A 25,205-nucleotide genomic window follows, 5' to 3' on the forward strand; every position below is an offset into this window, starting at 1 on the left:
TAGGGCACCTTGTTACGAAGTTTTGCGAACTGGGACAACGAAAAATTAAGATGACGCCCGTGGACCGAGGGCGTCCACGTGGGTCTCCTGAACCCTTGCTAAGCCAGGTGATAGATTTAAATAGTTCGAACAACTGTTTTATTTTAGCATCACGTCTGTGCATTCCTAGAGAGTGCAAATGCCGCGAAGAAAGCTTTTTGATTGGTTTATTGATGTTTTCATACGAGTGCATGGCAACGTCTGGCTATCTCATGTTGTGTTCTAAGCGGATCACGTCTTTACTTCGTTTGTATTCCGCAGCGGCATTCATTTTTTTCATAAGGGTGCTTCGTATGGGTCACTGTTCTAGACTCTTCTTGTTTGGCCTAAACTATTATCCATCTAAATTTATGCTCCCACGAGAGCTCAGCAGATACCCGCGTGCTAAGGAAATGCCGTAGAATCCTATTCGGTTACGGCCGTCTGGACGCGTCACTGTATTTCCTAATTTTTGGTTGCTTGTGTATTCATCATGCGTTTTAAACAGCACTGGTTCACTCCAAAATCTTTATCGTTTTCAGAAGCTGGAGTCGTTTTTAAATATTTAACATACATACTTCCCACACACCTCTGGTGTTAGCACTGTACATTTAAAAAAGCGCAGTGTTCAAAAGGCCCTAAGCTGCCGAAAAATGCTTCGTACACCAAGAAAAATACAATAGCGGGCAGATAAAGCATGAATGAAACTGAACGGAGCACGCCAATAAGCAGCAGCGCGATGTGGTTGGCTCGGTACCCTAGCGCGGATCTCAGTAGGGCCGCTGCACTAGTCTTCCAGTGGTATCCCTTGCTCAGTTCAGCGTGGCCTCACAGTCTATTATCCAAAAAGCGTACTTAACTTATCAATGTTTTGAGATGAAGCGGAATTTATAAACAGTCATTTATTAAATGCAGCGCATTTCAGTAACTCACGATGTCACCCGCGTTGACGTCCGTAGTCCGCACCGTCGTTGTCCCTACTATATAAAAAAAAATTCTATCCGGCGCCCGGTTTCGATCCTTCGACCCTGCGGGCGGGACGCAACGTACATGGAGCTCTACTCACTGCGCCACAAAGCCGACACAGAGTGGGACGCTACTAACGCGCCTTATATCGTTGACTCACTCAAATTACTGCTGACGAGCGCTCTCTGGTCAGCAGTTGCCACAAGTGCAACAACATTAACGTAACGCAAACTACTTAATGTCGTGCGCCACCGGAAATGCTCTGCATTTGATCGTGCCCCTCGCGAGGGGGATGTTTCGCACTTGATCGCACTTCCACTGCTCTCTGCGCATGCGCCCCGTCGCTATAGCAACGGAGGCGCGTCGTCTGCTTCCAGGACGCCGCGGCGCCAAATTGAAACGGGTGGTGAGCGGTGGTGCCGCACGCCGCTCGTCGAAACACGCCGTCGGAAGCGAGAAACGTCGTCGCCACATCTACGATCGAGATAAATAAATGCAAACGTAAAGCGCCAGACATTCGGCGCATTTACCTCATCCTAGCCATTCTTACTTAGCAACAATTACGCAACATGTACAAACGATAATGAGGGATGCGTTATCATCTCTTACGTCTAAAAACACACCGCAAATTTTTTGCATTCCCAACTCATACGCAATGCTTTTTATATCGTCGCGGGAGTTCTTTGTGAATGTGCATAACTTCTTCGGGAATTTGACTCCAATAAACGGTCTGTCCCTCTGAATTTTGTTAACGTCGGAAATATAGCTACAGCTTCATTATGTTGTTAATATCAGAAATGCCTTTTTATGAACGTGACACTGCAGACAACAGGCCCGCAAGTGACTCCTGATGGTTATAATCTGCCTTGGCATTTTGTCGTTTTTCCCACCACAAAGGTTTTTACTTCTTGGAAAATTCTCTCCCTGTTCATCGTTTTTGTACCTTATGTCTCTGGCGATTTTGAGGTTGATTTGATGACATATTGGGCTTCCGAGTAATATTTGCAAAAATCTGTCAGCGATGTGGCTCAGGTTTAGCGGCGACTTCTTCAAACCGACTGACGAATGTCCGCTAAGCGAACAGTTGAAAAAATATCCCGTATTTTTTAGCTCACCCAGGACTTGGAATGACTCACTCATGAGTAGGTTTTCTTCTAAAAAAGCTTTCGTTGCAAGCGCCGGAAATGTTCTTTCTTCTTTGCGCTTGCAGCGAAATGCATCTCTATCTGAACGGCGTCCAGTCATCCCATATCTATCACTTGAGTGGTCGTGACAAGAGGCTCTGGAGCATCGGTCACGCTGCTGCAAAGCCAGAGTTGTGCTTTTCAGGCGAGTCCTATCATTATTAAAAAGCCTGTCGAGAGCAACCCTTAGTCATATTGGTACCACGGCTGCCTAAGCTTCAATGATTTTGTAGTGTGAAGCATATTTTCTGCGAATGAGCGGCATCAACCAGGGGCGGTATTCTCGTAACTGTCCCTTTTGAAAACGTCCCTTTTGCGTCCCTTTCATCGTGACGTACTTCCGGTTAAGAAGTGGACGTGGGCAGCATGCAGGAAGGTTGGCAGTAGGTTTGCTGCGCTTGGGTTACGTTCCTTCCGGTTGTTTGCTGTTAGCCAATCAGGGCTCGCCAAAAGGGACACTTTTGAAAGGGACGCAAAAGGAACAAAACTCGAGAATACCGCCCCAGGACGTGGTCTGATAAAGACGAACGCACTGAGAAGGGCTCAAGGGCGGAAAGGAGGTGTATGGGGGGGTGGCTCAGGGTGTGAGACATTGGGGGAAGGTGCCCAACTTACGATGTTGCTTCTAGTTTTTTTAGACGTCAAGTCATCGCTTGAAGGGAGAAAAGCTTAAGAGAGGCCATTCGGACGTCTTTCGAGAAGCCAGAAACGTTCACTTCAGAGGGTCTTTCTTTCCCACTTCATTTATCGCACCCTCCCCGCTTCCTCTGCCGTTATTCCCTCTCCCGGGACGGTTGATTCATGTATGCTCCTAGCAACCATAAGATATGGGCTCCGCCACCGTGTGACGAAATCTGTCGGTAGGCCGGCCTTTCACAATCGCTACTACGGGGCTGTTGTAAAAACCCTCCTGCTGAGGTCATACAATCGTTCGAGATCTGCTACACTCCTTCTTATGAGCGAAAAGTGGTGGCGGAAACGGCTTTCTCTAGCGCCCAAAAAGAGGAGAGCTAGGAACATGGGTGAAAGCTCGATTGGAGGTTCATCGGAACAGTAAGACATGTTCCTTCGTTATAGAACGTTCTAGGATAGCACGATTGTTTTGTTGTTGCATCCTCAAAAAAATATTCTATTCTGATGTTGGTAATTTTGGTATCGGCCAATTATTATTTAAATTTGCGTTCACAAAAATAATGACAGAGATTAAAGTATAAAGCGCATACTCATACAAATATTTGTTTTGTGCGTGTGTACATTGGCTCTTTCACACGGGTACCAACACGGTCTTAATGAAAACGCACCAAGCTCACTAAACTGTCAAGGATTTTTGACAGCCTGAGCTTGCAACGGCATACTAAGCGATACTAATGCTGACAGTAAAAGCTTTGAAAATACAGTCTCAGAATTGTTGTTTATTAAGGCAATTATGAGCTTCGCTTCCGCGTTTTCTGAATATTATGTGGAGATATGGCTGATTCCTGTGCAGGGTGTCACCTCGTGATCATTTGCACTCTCCGATGAAAAAGCCAAGAATAGAGGAAAGTTTACAGGGACGAATAGGACACTAATAAATTCATATTTATGAGCAAAGTTGAACAAAGAATTTACTGACTGGATGGCGAAATGACGTTCGTAAGAAATGACTGATTCTTTGAGCACCGAGCACATAAAGGCGTACCAAGGAATTCGAGATTTTGTGAGTGTTATCCCGAAGTGGCATGGGTGCTAGACAAGGTTTTATACACTTCCTTTCTTGGATAATTGCCCTCATGTGTTGCGGTGAATATTTATCAACGTTGTTGGACCGGCGCAAAGCCAAAATATCTTTCAAAAACTCCAGCAATCCATAGAAAGTACTACAAGAAAATGGTCTGTTTAGCCTTCACTACCCCTGAAACGGAGAGTATTTAAGTGTGGTAAAATTGCGTTTTAACTGATTCAGTTGCGTCTTAAGCACGTTCGAATATCGAATATCTTAGCGCGGAACCAATAAATTTGCCGTTATGCAGAATGGCTCCCGTCCCGTGTTGGCATCCGTAGCTGTTGACTGGGTCCTAAAAAAGGGTCTGGACGAGTACAGCACGCATCCTCGACGTCCCTTTGCCACATGTTCGCCCGCTGGCCTAAAGTGCACCTAGTGAAGACGTTGTGGCATTCCACTTAAAAAAATGTCGACAAACGGTGCACGTACCTGCGTCTACTATAACCTCCACGTCATTTAGAGCTTTTGTTAGGCTCAACGTAAACAAAATTATAAGACGGTGCTTTGGCGTAACAACGCACCCTTTAGGGGTGATTGGCCAGGGGTATAATCCTGGCTGTAAAGCCTTCCGTAGCGCGTGCACCAAATCTAATTCACATCGCATTAAGTGTGGGACTCCAAATCGTTACTAAATGAAAAATTTCAAGCAGCCTTCATTTAGACACAAATACTTTGCTACTCCCATCTCGTAAGAAATACGTAAGTGTGTCAATTTCCGCTAGAAGTGTTACCCATAGAAATGCTCAGCAATTTTTAGTGGAGCTCCCTAATTTTGAATGTCCCAATAGTCTTTTTATTTTGAAATATTCTTTGCTGCATCTCAAAGAAATCGAAAAAGCAATGCTCTAACCGTCAGAAAATTTGTAGTGCCTTTAATCTTGCTTACGCCTGGCCAGCCCCATAGCGCAAATGTACTACCCCCCTGTGATAGTACAGCACCACTCCTCCCTAGTGCAGACTCCCAGAGTCCATTATCTACGCGAAGCCCGATAAGAATACTCAAGATTCGTTCTGCGGCCTGCTTGTGACCACTCAAAATTCTGACAAAAGCTTAACGGAAAGTGGGAGAGAAGGGGGCGGGGCGCGGAACACATGACGCCACTTATTTTTCTTGTTTTTTGGAACGGTATGGCATTGTTTAAAAAGCAGATAAAAGGTGTGATTCGAGGTTATCGACACAAAGCAGAAATAACATTAAGGCATGCTCCGAATCCGCCTAAAGAGTTCTCCGCTTTTCTAGATGCTACCGGAAAAAAACACATACAAAATTCGGGACTGCCTATTTCGGTTGTGCTTGGTGACTGTCGTAGAATTTCAAAAATTTGCTGCCAAATCATTAGATGACGCCGTAGGTGAAAAATCTAAAGTCCTCGCACAAACAAAATTACTCTTAACTTCGTTTGACATTTTCTTGATGGAAAAGAACAATGGCGCTTTTTCGGAGAGCGGTGAACTTCAGGTTTTTGCATTAATAAATTTCGCCTTCAAATGAAGATATCAACGGCCGTCATGTAGCAAATATCTGCTTGTCTTTTTTCTCAAGGCACGATTGAAGCCTGGAAAACGGGACAAAGCCTTTTATGCATAGACTTTGGACATCGCCATTTCCTCACTGGGGCTGTTTTCAGTGCTTAAGTAGCAATGTTTAGCTACTAAATGCACTTTGATGTATTAAGTCGCAACAGTTCAAACCTAATGTGTCTATCTTGATGCCGTATGAGTTTGGGGTGGCGATGTTCCGTTTCAGAATTCCAGGAGAAATTAATTGCACTTTCCCGAACGTTGTTGTAGAATTCGACAACCTGCTAATGTAATACATGTTCTCAAAAAAGTAAAGAAGACATACGGGACAACAAAAATAGTTAGAATACAGCAATAAAATATGAAGCTGTTTCAACGAGGCCCTTTGCCCTGGGGACTGAGAGAGTTATAGTGTCAGGAAGTGTGACGTAAGAAGGAAAAACTGATTTTCTTTGGACACAAAGCAGGTCCCAGTCTCCCACAAAAAGACGAGCATTGGCTGCTTGTTCCCATTGCTTGCGTACGTGATATTGATAAAATTGCGCAATATAACATGCTGCACAGGCGTCGTGGCTTTATTGCAGAATTAAGTCACTCAATAAATTCACTGTAGGAAGTTCGGGCACCTTTTTCTCAGAAGAAGACAGCTGCACCCCTCCGTAAGTCGGCGTATTCACTCGTGAGTACACTCATTTGTACGCACTCACGAGTGAGTACGATCTTGAGTGAGTACACACCAGAATAAAAGAGTGAGTACGATGAAGAGTGAGTGACGACGTAAGAGCAGAACTCTCGAGTACAGTACTCATGCGTACGCAGTACTCGTGAGTACATAGTGCTTATAAGTATGAGTACTCATGAGTACAGTATTCGTAAGTACACATTGCACAAGACTTCACAGTACTCGTGAGTACATAGTCCTGATGAGCACAGAAAACGTAAGGCGAAGCTCATTACTCTCAGTGAAATCCAGAAAAACGGCTCGTTCCTAGCTGCGTAAAGCTGATCTTCAATATCAGCCAAGGTGAAACCGGCGTCCAGTGCGGTTTTTATTGAATGCATCGAATCGCAATGGGTAACTGACTGCAAAAAGAACAAAAAATGTCGTTGTGTGGGTTAAAATAACAACAGGATGTGTGTGGCAGGCCTGCTAATCATGATATTTTTGAGCTACGATGCATCAAAGCAGTCCCTGGCTCAGTGTAAGCAGCTACGAATGTGACGGATGGAGCGTAAAATATGCGTCTTGCACACAAGCATTCTTACCTGAGATGAGGCGGCAGGGCAGCCGGAAATGAATAACGAGCCAGCTGTGCAAAATGTCTTGCGAAGGTTCGCCACCGCCGCATGAGTAACAACATTCAGGCGCATGTAGACCGCCTTTCCTCAACAGGTTAGCTTCAGCTCTGCGCAGTCGCTCGTCGAAAAAAGAACCTAAACGTTCGAAGGCAAATATGGCGGTGGTTCATTAAATTCATGATGCACCCACAGTCTTAAGAAGATTGGAAGACAAACAGCAGTGCATTTAGCGTTCTTGGCTCCCAATAAACTCGGCAAGATGTGTGCGCGTGCGTATGAACATTCGGAAACAAAATGGCTACGTCTTACCTCAGCTCACCGTGGATATAAAAAACAAACGCTTGGTTTAGCCTGTTTAACAATTGTTTTACCTGATAACCTTTGATTCAGGTGTAATTAATATACTTAGGTACACAATAATCGTTAAGCAAGTATGAAGGCTGTGCATAGGTCGGCGGCTACACATGTGACTATCATTAAACTTCGGTAGACACTGATCATTAGCCACATGTGAATAGCAGACATAATCAGTCGCTGTATTAGCATGACCGTAATTGTTGCTTCATACGATTTGGCTTGTAGGCGTCCTCTCTCGTAAAGGAGCTCTCCGGGCGATATAAGCGTGGTGGTCAGACGCCGCTTTCCCACGGCGGCTCAAAGCCTCCCGCTCTTGCGCAACGCTCATGGAAGACAGCCCGGCCTCGCTCTTAACCATGGCCAAGGTCGCACTGTGTAGGTGAGAGAGGTGCTCCTCTAAGCAAGCGCATGGCGAGTCACGTTGTCAGGCGGTGACCTGCAGATGCGTAGAGTGCATGCGCTATTCCGGCGCCCGCAGCGGCAGCTAGAGCACGTGGTGGCGGCGAAGCTTGGCGCGGCGACTCAAGTGGTGCTTTGCTAAGGATACGGCGCAGCAGCGGTAAAACGTAGGTCAAATTCGTGGCGATGGTGCAACTCGGCTGGGCAAGGTAAACCTTTGCTTTAAAGCTATCTGCGACCTTTCGCCAAGTTCAAAAACGACGTGGTTTATACCATTATTGTGCCAGCTGGCCTAAACAGCGGAAGCTTCTACATTACGCAAATAGAACACCCATCCAGAGTCAGTGGTGGAACCTGGTGGCTCGCCGCACACTCACCATCCTGCAAGCATAGCCAGAAATTAGAGTGGTGTAGAAAGATCAAGCACTAAATAGATCTGCGCATCCGTGAGCTGCTGGAAGTTCACAAAATATATAGCAGGCTGAAGTTCTCCAGCGCTCTTGAGGCCACACAAAATATATAAGAGTGGTATTCATTGAGTGAGCACCCCATCTGTTACAAAAATATTTTAACTTAAGCACCGAAATGTCCAAACATAAAGCAGTGGCGTAAATGCTTGCTTTTTGTTCATGTTTTAATGTTAGTGGGTGTCTTTTCGCTATCCGCTGATATAATGAAGCTTCCTTTTTATTTATGTCGAACTGTGGGAAATAAACACTTTCGTTGGTAGTCATGTACGTAGTCATGTACGTCATCATGTACGTACATGTACGTCGCCTTTCTTCATCCCGTCCTGAACGCCGTTTTGTTCATATAAAAATCCATGCAATGGATGTGAAATAGCTAGACCTTTATTTAAAGTATTTGCATATTGTGTCGAAATCTAATTTTAATATGTCCCACTGTTTGCATCACACTTCATTATTAACGCGGTAGCCTCCTAAGGCTCATTTTTCAATTTTGCTGTGGCTGCTAGCCGTCCGCTATCACCCGTGCTCATCAAGCCTCCTCGGAAATGCGTCATCGCTGCCATCCGGAAGCTACGACTGAATCAGCAAAATTCAAGGGATGGTCTGAATCGGGGTAACTGAAGCTTGGAAATCAGGACGACACTACGCCAGAGACGAAAGAAAGGACACGCATTTTTAGCAGGCGCCGCGCCTGCGCAAAGAAGTTTGTTCAACACCAAGTCAGTTTTAGCACACTCCACAGACACGGTAAACAGCCATGCCCGCAACGGATGCCACCACATCAAAGCGTCTTTCCACCGGAAGATGAAAATAAAATTCTGGCAATACATGAGCCGAAGCTACACCTGGGTCACGGGGCACGTAGCAGCGGAAGTTTCCGGAATAATCTCGACCATCTGGTGACCTACAACGGGAGCCAAAGAGTCGACACATGGGCGTTCCAGTTTTTGCTTCCATCAGAAAGACGGCAGCCGGGCCCGGGAATCGAAACCACATCCCTGGGCTCAGCAGCGCGACACCTTACACACTTGGCCACCCCGGCGTGGTTTCATCAGGACTAATGACGGCACCAGCATTGGGTCACCCAACTAAGCCAGGGGGCAAAATATTAACTCTAGTCTCTCAAAACTAAAGGAAGGCATTGAATATGAGTAGAAACGAGCTATAATTAACCAAAAGGTCTAATCCCATGAATTTTCAAACTATGTTACAACATTCCCTTGGTTCGGTTTCCGCTGTAAGGTACGTTTGGCAAACGACAGAGGGCGCTACACGTGGCCAAGCTAAGAATGACAATAAAATAGGTACGAATGTCTTCCCACAGCAAAGTCACGTAAGAGTGCTCGGCGTGGCTCTAAGGTAAAGTGGCAAAGCCAACCTCACAATCGCCAAAAAAGAGAAAACTGTAACCAATTACCCCCATCACAAAACGCCTAGCCAACAGAAGGCAGTAATTGAGAAAGGAGAATGAGCGGTAACACCCATTCAGCCACTAATCATGGGCTGGATATTGCAGAGCTTACCGGACCAAAAATTTACCGGCACCGCTGAAAAAAAAACACCACCATCGGGAAAGCATGTAGGGCAGTCCTCGGCATCGTAATTTTAACCGTGAGATGCATTGACAACCGGAGATCCACCAGGGTAACAGAATGTACAGCCAGAGATGGGTCCTGAAGAAGGGGAAGGCGATAAAATCAAATAGGGAAGAATTAGCAGCATTCGGAGGCAAAGAATAGACTCAGGCAGTGCAGAACAAGAACGGTGAATGGCAATGAAAGAGGCCTTCATCCTGCAGTCGACGTAAAGAGAATGTTGTTGATGATGATGACAATGAATAGGTCTCCAAATTGTGTCTTTATAACCCTCTTGAAGAAGTCAAAGAAATTACTCTCTTAGCATCAAGTGAGTGGCGGAGAAAACAAAATCGGGACGGGCTTTTGTATGCAACACAGGTTACCCCTATGAAACGAAACGACTGCACGCCTTTGTAGACAGGTCACCAATTAAGCGACTCCGCATGAAAACTCTCCTCTACCAAAAACGTGGATCTAAACCCACAGAAGAACAGGCACATGGCAGGATCAAGTTCATTTGAGAAAAGTTTCAAACCCATGAGACCACTTTATCAGCCTAATCCGTCACGTACGAAAGAGGCAGCAGTTGTCGTAGTTGACTACTTAGGCCTTCTTTGTGAATGCAAAACCCTTCTACGTACAGGAACAAAGAAGCGAAAGTTGGAGACATCCTCTTAGCAATCCGACTTGCGGAAGTATCGAATGGATACGTAAAAATTATTACAGGCTCTCAAAAGCCACTGGACTCTTTTCTGCAGGAACATTACCCAAACGCTTCCGTAATAAACTCCCTTTCACAATTCACAAAATTAATAACGTCACCTGGATGCCCAGACACGAGGGTCTGGAAGAAATAGAGGCACCGAACAGGTGGCCCGGGAACTCACGTACTGTGATCCTTACGACCGCAACTACAGCCCGTTATATGTGGTGCGAATTTTGCCAGCGAACTCGCAGCTGCAGCGCTACTCGTGCGGCAAAACAATCTACTTTCATATTTTCGGTGCTGCGGCAAATTTCCAAACGCCAAGCGGCGTTCACAGGAGCAGCTAGACTGTTCCAAACATTTGGCAATGTGCCACAGCAACGATATTAGATGGTCTTGTCGCACGAATGGCCCTGAAGTTGCAAATTCGCAAGCGATATTCACAAGGTTCACTGTGCCCCCCCTCCAAAAAAATGCCACGAATATCTCCTCATCCTACGCCTAGGAACGCAATTTCGTCCCTGGCTACAAGCTGGTCTCAATGCCGAAGATTGGCATACTCTGTGGAGAATAACCCTACACAAGCATGTACAAATCTAAGTGGGCGAAAATGTTCGGTTGAAACATCACACATTAACTTCACCATGCTAAAATAAAAAAAACGTCCATGCTCTTCCACACGACCTAGCTATGTACAGGGGTATGCTCAAGGGAGAACAACTCAAACACCCCATTATCCACTTTTATCAAGACACGGAAGGCAGCTTTGACCAGCAGGTTATCTTAAGATCAGCGCGAGATGTGGAGAGGGCAAGAATATAGCTGCTATATCTGGTCCCCTAGAATTTAGTTTCCACCACGAGCTCCCTACCATCTCTTTACTCCCCTTTCTTGAAGCTCAACTATTCCTTTCCTAACAAAGATCTTCATACATTCTCTCTCCCTCACTCTCTCTGTCCGCTAAAGAGCGAAAATGTTCTGTCCTGCTTAGCATCAGAGAATAAACACTTTTAAAACGCTGACACTGACACCTTCTCGCTGAAACTTACTAACAATCAATCCGCAGCCGAAACCTTTCCCGCTTACATCATAAGCCACAGCAACACGAAGGGACTTTGTCTCTCCTGGGCCACGGCTATTAAAAACTCTCCCTGAAGGTCTTTCTCTCTTCGGTGACGTTGAGAGCTAGTGAAGCTTAGGTCATAAATACAGCCACTGTGTTCGGAAACGTTCCCTGGCGTTGAAGTAACGCTATGGCGTCCTGCATCTTCAGACCCATACGTAGATGTCACTTGCAACATTGTTACTGTTCAGGAACGAATAAAATGGTTGTTTACACGCGGTGTGGCAGACACCTTTGCGGAGGCTACATTTCCCGTAGGTACGACGCATATTTCATCCCCGTACAGACAACGGACATATACTCAATGGTCATGAACAACTCATGTGTCATAGAAGAATGTTTCAAGCTCATTGGGAAATGATAGCGTCCTTTATTTATCTACCCCTCAGCTACTTTCTGCGGCTTGATCATTGAGGCGTATGCTCGGTCATAATAATCACCATCATCAGCCTGTGTACGCCCACTGCAGGACAAAGGCCTCTCCCAAAGATTTCCAATTACCCCGTCCTGTGCTAACTGCGACCAAGGTATCCCCGCAAACTTCTTGATCTCATCGGCCAATCTAATAGTCGGACGATCCCTGCCATGCTTGCCTTCTCCAGGCATCCACTCTGTTCCCTAATGGCCAGCGCTCTTCCCTTCGCATTACATGCCCTGCCCACCCCCATGTCTTTGAAGAACGGTTGAACACAGCTTTGAAGACACGCAAAGGAGGAGATTGTAGAAGAACACACACGCTGGGATGTGTAGAATGTGTTTCCTACTCCTTCCTCATGTACGCGTCTTCAAGGCTGGGTTCCACAGTTCTTCTAAGTATTTACCAACAAGCCCAACATAAGCTCTTCTACCCATTTCCTCTTCTTAATTTCTACTAATATGTCCTTAACACGCGTTTGTTCCCTGACCTACTCCGCTCTCTTCTTGTCCCTTGATATTACACTTATCATCTCCCGTTCCATTGTTCGCTGGGTTGTCCTCAATTTAAGTTGAACCATTTTATTGAGCGTCTAAGTTCCTACCGCGTAGGTGACCATCAGTACAATGCAGCTGTCATACACTTTCCTCTTCAGGGACAACAGTAGGCTACCATTCCTTATCTGATAATGCCTGTAAGATGCACTCCACCCAATTCATATTCTTCTATCTCTGCCTCGTGGCTAGGATTCAGTGTCACAACTTGGCCTAAGTAGACATATTCGCCTACCGCTTCCACTGCCTCGCCGTCTATCTAAAGCCGCTGTGCTCTTCCGAGGATATTGAGCATTACCTTAGTTCTCTGCATATTAATTTTCCGGCCCACGATTCTACTGTGCTTGTCCAGTGCGGTAATAATGCTTTACAATTCGTTCCTCGAGATTAGCAAGGCAGCGTCATCAGACATTTTTGAGGTTACTCAGGTATTCTCCACTCGCTCTTACGCCCACCTTTTCTCATTTCAACGTTTTGCATACCTCTTGTAAACATACGGAGAAAAACATTACGGAAATTGTACCTCCTTGTGTGACGCCATTCATTATAGGTATTTTACTGCACTCCTTGTGGAGGACGACCGTCGCTGTGCACCCATTGTAGATATCCTCTAGCATTCTTCATTAATGCTCGTCCACACCATGATTCTGCTATGGCTGGATGACTGCTGAGGTTTGAAGGAGTGAAATGCTTTCTCATGATATATGAAGGCTATATATAGTGTGTGTTGTACTGCTCGCATTGCTCTATCACCTGATTAATCGTGTGAATATGGCCTATTGTAGAATAGCCTTGACGATACCCCGCTTGTTTATTAAAAGTTGACTGAAATATAAGGTGTCAGATATTCTGTTAGCGATGACCTTGGTAAGTACCTTATCGATGACTGGCAGTAAGCTCATCGGCCTCTATTTTTTCAAGCCCTTCGTGTCACATTTCATATAGAATTCTATTGTGTTCGCACCCTTCCAGGATTCCGGTACACTCGCGGTCATTAGGCATTGCGTATAGGTTTAACAGTTTTTCTAGTACAATTTGGCTGCCTTTTTTTAAGAGGTCAGCTGTTATCAGATCCTCACCAGGTGCTTTGCCCCCATACATGTCTTTCAAAACCTTCTTTACTTCTGTCGTTACTTTTGGGATGACTACTTCCTCAAAACGACTTCCTCATTTGATATTATCCCAAAAGTTGCGGTAGTATAGAGATCTCTATGAATTTACTCTGTGACTATAATTATTTTATCCCTATTTGTGATAGCTATGCCTTGATTGTCTTTAAGTGATTGCATCTGATTTTTCCCTCGGCCTAAACGCCTCTTCACTGCTTTCACGCGTCCTCCGTTATTACTCAGTTTTTTCGAGATTTCGCACAAAAGGTTTGGTCGCGACCGTGTACCACGTTTGTATAAATTATTTTACCAAAATCTACACTCTCTTGACGTGGCGGAAGTTGGCTGCTTTAGTTGCAGTGAAATCTTGTTTATTAAATTATTCTTACTAAAGAAACGAGCCGGTTAAAATTGTTCTGCTAAACTAATAAAATAAGAACACTACTAGCGGGAAATACCTTATATCTGAAACACACTGGCCGCCCCAGAGGGCTCCAGTTGAAATTTCAAATTGATCGCTAAGACACTTGACAGTATACCAGGAAGGCCAACGAAATACACCACAAAATTGAATGTCAACTGCAGGCGCGAATGGTGTTCCGGAAAAAAAATCCAGGGCAATCTCCACTAACGTGAAACCTGGGGAGGGGCGAAGCATGCAGCGTATAAGTGTATTTAAAGATTGTTATTCTCTCTTGTCCCACGCCGTGCGCTGGATGGGCACCCGTGAAGTGCCGCTGGCCAGGAGCAATCTCGCGCTTGCTAAGGCGATGGCGCCCTCTGTTGCGTTGAACCAGATTTAAGGAATCTAATGAGAGATAGACTGGCCGTAAGTTGCCTTCGTATCACATCCCACAAGAGGCTAAGAAGTATGCTTGAGAGAAGAAAACCTGGCGTTTGAACCTACTTTCTAGAGGGAATTTTACAAATTTTTGTCATTATAGCAATTAGATCCGGATTACTCTTGTCTGGTAAATTAGTTTAAATCATGCTAGTTTATTTTCAAACGGTTTTATCTATCATTCACGTGTTTTTGACCATCGTTAGCCAATTTAATTTACCGTGACGACACGAGACGGCACCGACAGCCCGAGCCCGTAAGGTGCAAACCCCCTAAAAGTTTCATATTTAAAGGGACACTGAAGTGAATTTGTCAAGCTCCCGTTTTTGCTTGCACTGTGTAGACTGGCTCAAATTAGCACACTTTTCATCGTTTATCCGGTTGACAAATCGGTAATTATTTTACAAAGCGCGAAAGAAGAAAAACTACCATGCGCGGTTTGCGGCGGCCGCACAAACTAAGCTATGACGTTAGGAGGAGGGGGCGCCGTGATTGGACGATGCCCAAGGTTAGCAATCAAACAAGTTTCGGTTTCGGTTTCGGTCTGTAAAACAACATGTTTGACATTCGATGGCGTCGTTGGATGGGCATTCTCAATATCCCAGTTATCGTAGTACCACGCTTCTGCCATGTTGTCGGCTGTAAAATGCATCAGATAAACCTCCCAGGACGGCTTGGAATCGTAGCATTCACTATCTGAGGCCTACGCAGTGCATGAACGCCCTCCGCGTCCCCACAGACGCTCAAATGCATGCGCTTTTCCCCCATATTTGGAGCTTGCCTCGCTCATGCCTGTATGGTAAAAAGCGTGTTCGCACCAGGCCAAGGGTTTGTTGATTCTGGGCTGTGCCCACTGCCCGCAAGCAGTCGGTGCTTATGGCAACAGCACGCCAACGAGAACTCGCTAGCGCGCCAGTGCCAGCCTGTGCGAGTTCTGTGGACTAGTTCGTGGAGCAATGAACGTTTCGGCCCAAAAAAAGGTGAACTAAATATAGAAAACATCGGCGGAAAACAAAAAAGTTAACTCACAAAAAAAAAGCACGTACCCGCGGGGGATTCGAACTTGTGACTGGCAAAACCTAGACATACCTAGACTTAGCGCTCCAAACGACTAGGCCACGAAGAGCCGCTGGCGGCGATGGAAATTTTAGGTATATAATGTATAACCAGTTTACACTTTTATTTCGTTTTAGTATTTCAAGCAGCTTAGGTGACTATTTGTTGTATTGCGCTCATGCAGTAAGCGTCCCCCGAGTTTCCAACATAGCTCACGTCTAGCAATTGCATTTCGTAGACGGGAAAGCGTTCGCAGATGCGTAGTCGTGCTGCTGCCCGCTGTGCTTGTTCGCCCAGCGCAAAAAAGTGCTTCCCGCACCCCTGTTTTACGCTGAACGGTAAAAATATCAGTTGATTTTATTTCCTTAGTACCTATATTGACTTCGCTCACTCTTCTCCCCCTTCAGAGGCCTTATATTTTCCTACTGGCGTACCAGTCAGCGAAGCGTCGCATGTGCGCTTTTGCAGTGCTTGAGTGAAGCGACCTTGACTTGGAGCTAGATACAGAGTACAAACTAACGAAGTAAAGAAAGCCGCATTCTTCCATTCCCAAACGTGTTGTGGCTTAGTTTCAACTGATCGAGCGAATTGCGACGACCCGTCGGCGGCCGGCAGACTAAACGGTGGGCCGACTGACTCGGTCGCGGAAGGTCGGCGAGCCGTGCAGTAGCGCAGCCAATTGTCAGCTCCTCTCCTGCTGACGTCACACGAAAACGCCACAGAAAATGGGCGAGCGCAAAGAGAGGAGGACAACATTTTAGAATTGATTTTTCTACTAAATAAATTTGCGTAAACGCGCACAGAGTGGTCGAAACAGGGCCCAGGGACTCCGGACTACAGTTTGCGCTCGTAATCCCGCATTGTTTACAAATCACTTCAGTGTCCCTTTAAGGTAGCCTTGCCGTGTTTGTAAAGGTACCTTAGAAAAGGCAGCAGAACCTGTGCCTGATCAGAGCGCCCAAAAATGACTTCTTGTGGAGTTGAAAATTTTTCAAATATATGCAATTGTAATCAAGCTTTAAAATTTTTCCCATCTAATGTAGCGGTGTTTGACGTCCGCAGGAACAATCCTCTGAACAGGGTGAGAAATGGTCGGGCAGTGCCGATCGTCTACCCTAACGATGACGGTGGCTTCGAGCTGGACGAGGGCGCTCTCCGACGCATTCTACTGGGGAAAGATGTCGCAAATAAGCCAGTCGTGGTGGTATCAATCGCTGGAGCATTCCGAAAGGGCAAGTCCTTTCTGTTGAACTTTTTCCTCCGCTACATGCGCAGCGAAGGAAAAGGCGATTGGCTGGGCTGCACAAGTACTCCCCTTGAAGGCTTTTCCTGGAGCGGTGGAATCGACCGCCACACTACCGGCATTCTACTCTGGGATGAAGTGTTCCTGGTTTGTACATCATGTGTGGTTGGCATGCACCCTTCGTGATTATTGCCACTTTTGCAGGTTACCAGGACAGATGGCAGCCAGGTGGCAGTACTACTCATGGACACTCAGGGAGCGTTTGACACTTATACCACCGTCAATGATGTTGCCACCATCTTCGCCCTTAGCACAATGACCAGCTCTGTGCAGGTCTACAACCTTTCCCAGAACATTCAAGAAGACGACCTCCAGCACCTTCAGTTCTTCACAGAGTACGGCCGGATGGCTCAGGTGCGCACTGGCTTAGCTGAAGGATATGCAGACTCTGCCGTATATGCAGACTCTGCCGTATATGCAGACTCTGCGGTAGTCTGCAGATACGGTCTGCACAACTCTGAAACTTTAGCGGACGTTGCTCGACTTATTTTTTGAGGCCGCCTTCCCTAGCAACCAAATGTTTATATTTCTTTAAGCTTTCCCAGAAACTAAGGTGCCGCCATTGCCACGGCCGGGGTGTATAGTTTTTGGTAAGAAAAATCCGTCAGTCTCATTTTTCCCCTATGGCTCACAAGTACAATGATCCCAAAAAGAGCAGTTTATTAGATTTTCTCTTGTGTTTAGAAGGCAATTTATTAAGGATGATAAACAATCGGCCAGTTTTTATACACCTATACGTTCTAAACACTTACAAGGAGCTCTATCACCACGCCAGCTTCGGTACCCTGTATAAGTAACATCAAATAATTTGCTTTGTTCGCGGAAGAAAAAACACTCCGAAGTGTTACAATTGATTGCAGATTTTATTCACGTAAATGTTTTGCAGGGATACCACTTAATTGTGCATATCATTGTAATAATAAAGTAAAAAATTGAGGAAGGCACAGGCACATTAAAAACTAATGAAATAATTTATCATTTCCTGTTTTTAGTTTGCACAGGCTCAGTGCGTTTTGACCTTAGCATGTTGAAGGGGACTTCCGCACGCTGTTGTTTCTTATAGCGTTTTGAATTTTGTGGTATTGATACATTATTTTAAATACTGTACTTAATATGTTTGATGTATGACAAATCTGCAAGTGTGAATTCATTTCAGATTTATACATTTAAATTTAAATGCACATATAGCTAGGGTAAATATTTCGCAGAAATATTGAAGGCTATATTGCACATTGAAAATATTTCTACGAATGTTGAAAATTTTAAATGGCGTAATGTTTTATAATACGTGCTACTGTCTGACAAAGACGGAGTTGGGCCAACCAGCGTAGTGCGTCTACAAAGCTTTTTCATGTTGGCAATGCGTTACTCATCGATAGTTTTTCCTGTCTGCCTTGCCGAGTTAGCTGCAGACTCAGGTCAAGGTGCTCTTCATCCCAGCTTTCATCAACGTCTTCCTTCACCGATATCGGAGGAAAAATAGCGGTATCAATTGTATTATTGTATTTGCAGCAGCATGATGGCTCACACGCGCCGTTCCAGAAGCTCGTGTTTCTCGTTCGTGATTGGGCGCACGTGTCCGACGCTCAGCACGGGGCACAAGGTGGTCAAAATATCTTGAACAAGCGCCTGGACACTTCTGGGCGGGACAATGAGCAGGAGATATTGCGACGCCTCATCAAGTCCTCTTTTTCTGAACTTGGCTGCTTTCTCATGCCGTATCCTGGGCGTCAGGTACTCAATTTTGTGTTCCTATTGTGTGCACCTTTGGAAAGAGAAAAATAACGCAGGTGGCGACCGGGCAACCAGCTGAGGGCTGCCTTCCTGATATGGAAGAGGATTTCAAGCACCACCTTCGGGAGTTCGTGGAATCGTTGTTGGGTAACGACAAGCTTGTGACCAAGAGGATCAATGGCACGGAGGTTTCCTGCAAAGAATGGGTGAAATACTTCTCGGTGCGCCAAATTTCTATCCAGCACTAATCAAATCACAAAAAGGAGAGCTCTGAAAATACTGAACTCTAGCATCTTTCAAGTAGCAGAGAAATGAGTCCTGAGAAATATTTTCTTGAAGTACCCTGAACCTTGTTAGGCGAACACAAGTTTCCACCAGTTGTATTTAATGTTGCAACCTTGCAACACACTTCCTGTAACGTAGTATCAGCGTCTTCTTTCAATGCACCTGTAGTGAGGATAGTAAGTTGGAGTCTTTTTTCAAGTCCAAAGGCGATGCTACGAACAAGAGCACTGGATCAGAGCTCATTACACTTCTATCAGATGATTCGTAAAAAAGTTTTGAAAGGTACCGGAGCAGCACGAAAAGGTTGCCTCCTCTGATAAGGTGAGGAGAATGGCAACGTTCACGTGTATTGATGGACATTGATCAAAGCAATGATCTATGCAGGAAGAAATTAGTTCCCGAGCCGTAATTTTTAATCTACTTTATAAGGATAGCCCGAAGACTGTGTCAGCGATTTAGCGGTTTTTAAAAGCAGAGCCATTTAAGGTCTTCGTTGTGCCGTCCATACACTAAAAACTACCAAAAAATGCCGAGCGATTTACCCACATGGGGGATTGGCCAGGATTCTAATGCGCCCGCTACAAAAAGCTTTAATTTTGGATCTTCAGCCTCTGAGTGGAGAAAGAGCATACAATCACAGTCAAGCATTGGTTAAAAATTCTGAAGTCGAGTTTGGAATGAGCATTTTACAGAAGAGCTGTTTCAGCTCTTGCTTGTGCTTTTCATACCCAGAAAAAACACTAAAAAATGCTGAGCAAACGTACCCTCTGGAGGGCGGGGGGGGGGGGGAGATAAAACGAATATAATGAGCCCGCAACCAAAAATAGTATATTAGAAACTTGAGCATTCGCATGAAGAACGAGCATATAATAACAATCAAGAGTTACTAAATAAATTGAAAGTAGAGGTTGAAACGAAGGAATCAGCTGCACCAAGAAAATTCCGAGTGTACGGATTCTCGTGGGGCATCAGCCAGGAATTTAATCAGCCCGCTACATGAAACTGTAAATTATAAACTTTAGCAATTGCATAAAGCAGAAGCATATATTCACAATCAAGAGTTACTAAATACATTTGAAGTAGAGGTTGAAACGAAAGAATGAGCTTGCACGAAGAAAATGCCGAGCGCACGAACCCACGTGGGATTTCGGCCCGGTGATGCGCCCGCTACACAAAAAACTTGAAAATAGAAACTTCGGAATATGAATGAAGAAGGGGAATATAACACACGCAAGAATTCGTAAAACATTCTAAAGTAGAGCTTGGAATACGCTTGTAACGGCACAGCTCTTTAGGATCTTGTTTGCGCCATCCATACGCAGAAAAAACCCCAATGAAACTCCGAGCTACGTACCCACGCAGGGAATTGGCAAGGCGATATGCCCCCTATACAAAACTGTAAATTAGAAATTTGAGAATGCAAATAAAGAGACAGTATATAATCACAAGCAAGAATTGGTATCGTCTATTTCAATGGTCTCAAACACGCGGGCCGCGGGCTGCATGCGACCCGAGGACCGATCAATTGCGGACAGGCCGGCTCAAGAGTGTCTTCGTTCATTTATTTTTACCTGTTTTTTTATAGCGGCTGCGTGAGTGCACGCCTGGTTCGCGTAGCCATAGGGGCAAATGGTCAGAGACTGCCCGAAGCCGCGCCCCATCTTTTCTGGGATGCAAGAGCGGGGTTATGAGGGGATTGCGTACGCAGCTCGATGTTTATTACGGAATGGAGCTATCCTTGCGTGGTATGCCGGCAAATACTACCCGGAACAGCACCTTTTTTCGCTATGCACGGGACATCATCAGGAGTTGCTGAGGCTTGTGTTTCTTAAAACCAGAGGATCAGGCGCAAAATGTCTCTACTTGGGATCCAATGGCCATTAGGAAACATGGCATCGTCAAAAGAGGCATGCGGAGCGAATCACCTTCTTAGTTGTTTAAACAAAGCTAACCGCTCCGTCGCATGCTCTCGGAAGTCCATATGAGCATGTCCGATGTCGCCTATTACGCCACATGTTGCGAGCTGAAGTGAGTCGATGAGGTTGAGCTTATGGCGCCACGCCGTTATGCGCGCTGAGTTGGTCGGGATGCGGAACAGGAAGGATGCCTCTTTCCTCTTCTTTGCTTTGGTACTTCAAGGTTAACGTTGTGGTCGCCAAAGAGATCGGAAATATTTTTTCATGACTGTGTTTAAGATGCGGCGTTCTTCTGGAGCCACTTTCAGAAAACGAGTACAGGATATCGCTCCACAGGCTCAGTTGTCCACCGCTACGTTTCCAAGCACTGCTAAATGGGAAGGAACCCACTGGTAGAGAACGTTAAATTCTTTTCATTTAACTGCTGAAGTAGAGGTAGGAAACGTTGACAACTTTTATCTATGGGAAATCTAAGCTACAAAAGTTGTAGGGCTGACTTGGAATCCGTTAGAATAACCGCATGCCGCACGCGAAGCGATTCGTTTTTTTTATGGCCGCCTCGCTCGCTATACACCCCGCCGTTGTTGATGACGTCAAAAGGTCAATTCCAGCCGCCTAGGAAACGTTCATGCTGACAATCAGAAAGGCCGCTGCGCTGGGGTTTAATTGTCTGTCGACAGATCCGTCCGTAAACAAGGGAACACATTCTCCGTACGACCCTTACGGCGATTGTGTTTTCTCTTGAGCCACATTCTCGCTTGAGCTACTGATGTAGATATCTTCAAGCGAATGTCCGAAATCTCGAGCTGACACTCGAAACTCTCGAAATACCACGACGGCTACAAGTGATGTTTAGCATAGTCTATAGTATAGTCTCCGAGACAGCTTACGGAAGGTTTCGGGAAATGAGAATAGATGAAAATGGAACAGATAGCATAGGAAGTGACGACAAGCGGCTTACCTTGTACTTTGGAGGCGCAACGCGGACAAATTTAGAAATAGGTACGACCGGAGGAAGTAATTTAACAATGAGCAGTTAAACATCATCGCTGATTGGATGGAAAATAAATCAATAAATACCCAGACAAAAATTGGGATCACGATGAAATGTTTGCGTTCATAAAGGGTAAGATGAATGGAGCAAAGCAAGGAAACCGATGGAAAGGAAAGAAAAATCCGAGAAGCTGGTGGAATACGGAAATAAAAGAGGGTATTGACCAGCGAAAAAAAAGGAGTCGAGAGAACATAGAGATGCAAAAGTAGCTGGTATGGAACCGGGGGTAGTGAAGAAAACGTGGGACATCTACCGGGGGAAAAAACTAGAAGTGCAGAAAATGGTGCAAGCAAAGATCAAGCAGAAAAGTGAACAATGGATGGAAGAAATACGGAAGAAGGACAAAAGCCCATCCAAGAAGTTTTAGAACAATGTAAAATTACTAAGTTGAAAAAATGATATTCGTCAAAAATTCTTGATTGGTGAGGAGGGGAAACAGTTAGATGCAGAGCACGCATTGGCGCATATTCATCGAGTGATTTGTGAGGAGTTTAGGGCAATATATGTAGGGAAGCCTGCAGCGATAACATCAGTGCCACAAAAGACTGCGGAAAGTGAAATAAGTTTGAGCAACCTTTACTGGAAAAAATCAGAGCAAAAGGTTTCCCCCCAAACAGCAGTGGGTCCGGACGGAACACCAATGTAACTGATAAACCTGCTTGGGCCTAAAAGTAAGGCATCGTTTATGACGGCAATAGATACGGTGATACAAACCAAACAAATACCGGAGGATGAGCTAGAAAGTAGGATGGACTTAATATATAAAGACAGAGGCAACAAATCCACTATTGATTCATACAGACCATACAGTAACGTCAGTGCTGTATAGATTCGTAATGCAGGCGATAAAATCAGAAATTCAAGCATGGATGAAAGAAAATGACATGCTTGTGGAACTGCAGAATTTATTTAAACAATACAGGCGATTGGATGATAATTTGTTCGTGATAACGCAATGCATTGAAATTGCGAAAGCGCAGAATAGATCATTAGGGGTTACGTTCTTGAACATTAAAGGGGCATATGACAACGTAAACAAAAAACTTCTGTGGAGAATGCTGAAGCTCCAGGTATTCCATGACAAGTTATTACAGTTCTTTATAACAATCTCTAAAGATAATAGCGTGCACCTTACATGGGAAGGGCAGAAATGCGCCCAGCTGGTCAACACCCATAGGGGACTGAAACAGGGATCCCCTTCGAGCCAATACTGCTTATGCTTTACATGGCGGGGTTAGAAAAGAAACTGGAAGAAAGTCAAGTAGAGTTCATCCGAACGTATATGCTGCAAGGCGAAGTGGCACAACAGCGTATTCTGGGAATGCTATACGCAGACGACATTGTTCCTTTAGCTGATAACCAGACCGATATGCAATTGCTCATAAATATTAGCGGCCAGGAAGCCACCGATCTCGGGTTAAATTTTAGCGCAGAAAAATTGGGAATAATGATTTTCAAAGACACTAACACTCACGCAGTGTGGCGAGTTACCAAGAGTGAAGGAATAAAAATATTTGGGAGTGTGGATAAACGAAGGGGATAACTACTTAAGTACTCACGAGGAGCAACTTAATGGTAAGGTAAAGCGAAACGCAGCTATAATGAAGCATAGAGCTCTGTGGGGGTTTAACAAATATGAAGTAGTGAAAGGAATGTGGAAAGGAGTAATGGTTCCCGGCCTCACATCTGCGAATGCTGTACGCTGCCTAAAATCAGAGGTTCTATCAGACGTTCTATCAAGTGTACCAGGGAACAGTAGGCCGTTTGGCCTTACGCGCGCATAGAAAAACAATTAACGAAGGAGTGCAGGGAGGTATGGACTGGGCTTGTTTGAAGTTCAAAAAGCGCAGACTAAAATATGTTTTGAAAGGAAGTTGAGAGCAATGGATCAACGTAGGTGGGCAGCTATGGTGTTTAGGTACCTATACTTGAAAAGCGTGGACACGTTAAGGAAGACTAGAAGGCTATCGATGAAATATGGAAAGAACAGTGGAGAATCCAAAACAGCCATTGTTACCTCAAAAGAGGCAAGACTGATAGAAACGGATAAATGGAGAGAAAAAAGTTAAAACGTCGTTATAGATGTTGAGGGCTGAGAAATGGGACATCAGAAAGGAAAATTTCCACGATAATTCCCAGGGCAGTGCTTTGCTTTTTGAGGCTAGAGCAGGTTGCTTGCAAACTAAGAGCTTTGTGAGGAAGTATTCACGAAATGATGAGGTATGCGTGGTCTGCGGAAAAGAAACAGAAACTATGTGGCACATTGTGTTAGAATGTGAGGGTATATCCATCCAAATCTACATGAGGGAAATATTTGGCTTCAAGAAGCCCTAGGATTTTAGGGTAGCACAGAGGGAGTTAACTTCAAGGCTGTCGAGGAGACGAAAAGAAGATTAGAATGCTGGTGGACGAAAAGCAGAGAGGGTAATATTGCCTAGGACAGTTACCACCTGTAACAGGAAAAAAAAGTATTTTGTGCCTAATAAGTTTTTTGCGCCTGCCCTAAGCAGCGGTAGTACTAAACGAAGAGTGTAAAACATGGGTATATTAGTCCTTTTTGGTAAGATGATATGTCATCGCCCCTCTACAAATGGGAAACCAATAGCAATCATCGTCATCGTAATCATCATCCTTATACTTCGGGCGGTAGTAAAAACGACAAACACATTCTATTATCTTTATCCACTGCCCTTGATGAAACCCTAAGTACTGACACTCTATCCGCAGTTCGACTGCAAGTGCCCAAATTAAGGAATCACGTTTGCCCAATATACTTCGGATGGCAGTAAAAAGGACAAACACGTAAGATAAGCTTTATCCACTGACCCTCGTGAAACCCTCCGTAGGGACACTCGATCCGCAGTTCGACTGCAAGTGCCTAACTTAAGGAATCACGTCTGCCCATTATACTTCGGATGGTAGTAAAAAGGACAAACACATACAATAAGCTTTATCTACTGACCCTATCGAAACCCTACGTAGTGACACTCGATCTGCAGTTCAACGGCAAGTGCCAAACTTAAGGAATCACGTTTGTTTATTGTACTTCGGATGGTAGTAAAAAAGCCAAACACATAATATAAGCTTTATCCACTGTTAGTGACAAAACCCTACGTAGTGAGAGTTGATCTACAGTTTTACTAATTGTGACCCAAAACCTCTTTAGTGTGCTCTGTTACGCTGTTGGTTTGTGGATCATACATGTGTTGTTTTTTATCCAGGCCAAGGTTATTATACTGTAGTTTGAACTGAGGAGCATTTGGGTGGCTTTTCGCAAAGTAGAAAAGCTGTTTGAGAGCATGAAGTGTAGCGGGAGAAAAATCTTCACTAACCAAAATATCTTTTTCTTTTAGCTTCGTATGCACAGAAAGTATTTTGTCTTTTATTTTATAGGAGGAGAATTTAACTAGCATTGGACGACTCTTATTTGACACTTAGGTTCCCAAACGATGCGCACATTCAACAGCCCTGTCGAATGATTCCGCATCAACTACGGCTGTCAGGACATTTATTTGTTTTTTCCGATTGTTGCCATGTTTCACGAGGGTCAAACTTA

At 44.9% G+C, this 25,205-nt stretch overlaps 1 protein-coding gene across 5 annotated transcripts in view; it reads left to right on the top strand.

Moving 5' to 3' along the window:
* The first annotated feature begins 3,023 nt into the window (after nucleotides 1–3,023).
* Nucleotides 3,024–25,205, top strand: part of LOC144142311 (atlastin-3-like) — a 90,276-nt gene continuing 68,094 nt past the window's right edge. For 4 of the 5 annotated variants that reach the window (XM_077673715.1, XM_077673716.1, XM_077673718.1 and 1 more), the window contains exons 1-5: nucleotides 3,024–3,221; nucleotides 16,420–16,747; nucleotides 16,805–17,014; nucleotides 18,173–18,394; nucleotides 18,451–18,615. In XM_077673715.1, the coding sequence (XP_077529841.1) occupies nucleotides 3,124–3,221; nucleotides 16,420–16,747; nucleotides 16,805–17,014; nucleotides 18,173–18,394; nucleotides 18,451–18,615 (1,023 nt within the window). In that variant the 5' untranslated portion in view covers nucleotides 3,024–3,123. Of the gene's footprint in view, nucleotides 3,222–7,332; nucleotides 7,487–16,419; nucleotides 16,748–16,804; nucleotides 17,015–18,172; nucleotides 18,395–18,450; nucleotides 18,616–25,205 lie in introns of all 5 variants that reach the window. The other variant, XM_077673717.1, reaches the window with a different exon arrangement.

This window comes from Haemaphysalis longicornis, unplaced genomic scaffold (genome assembly GCF_048455015.1).
Source record: "Haemaphysalis longicornis isolate Haplotype H1 unplaced genomic scaffold, Haemaphysalis longicornis Haplotype H1 scaffold_6, whole genome shotgun sequence".
Lineage (NCBI taxonomy): Eukaryota > Metazoa > Arthropoda > Arachnida > Ixodida > Ixodidae > Haemaphysalis > Haemaphysalis longicornis.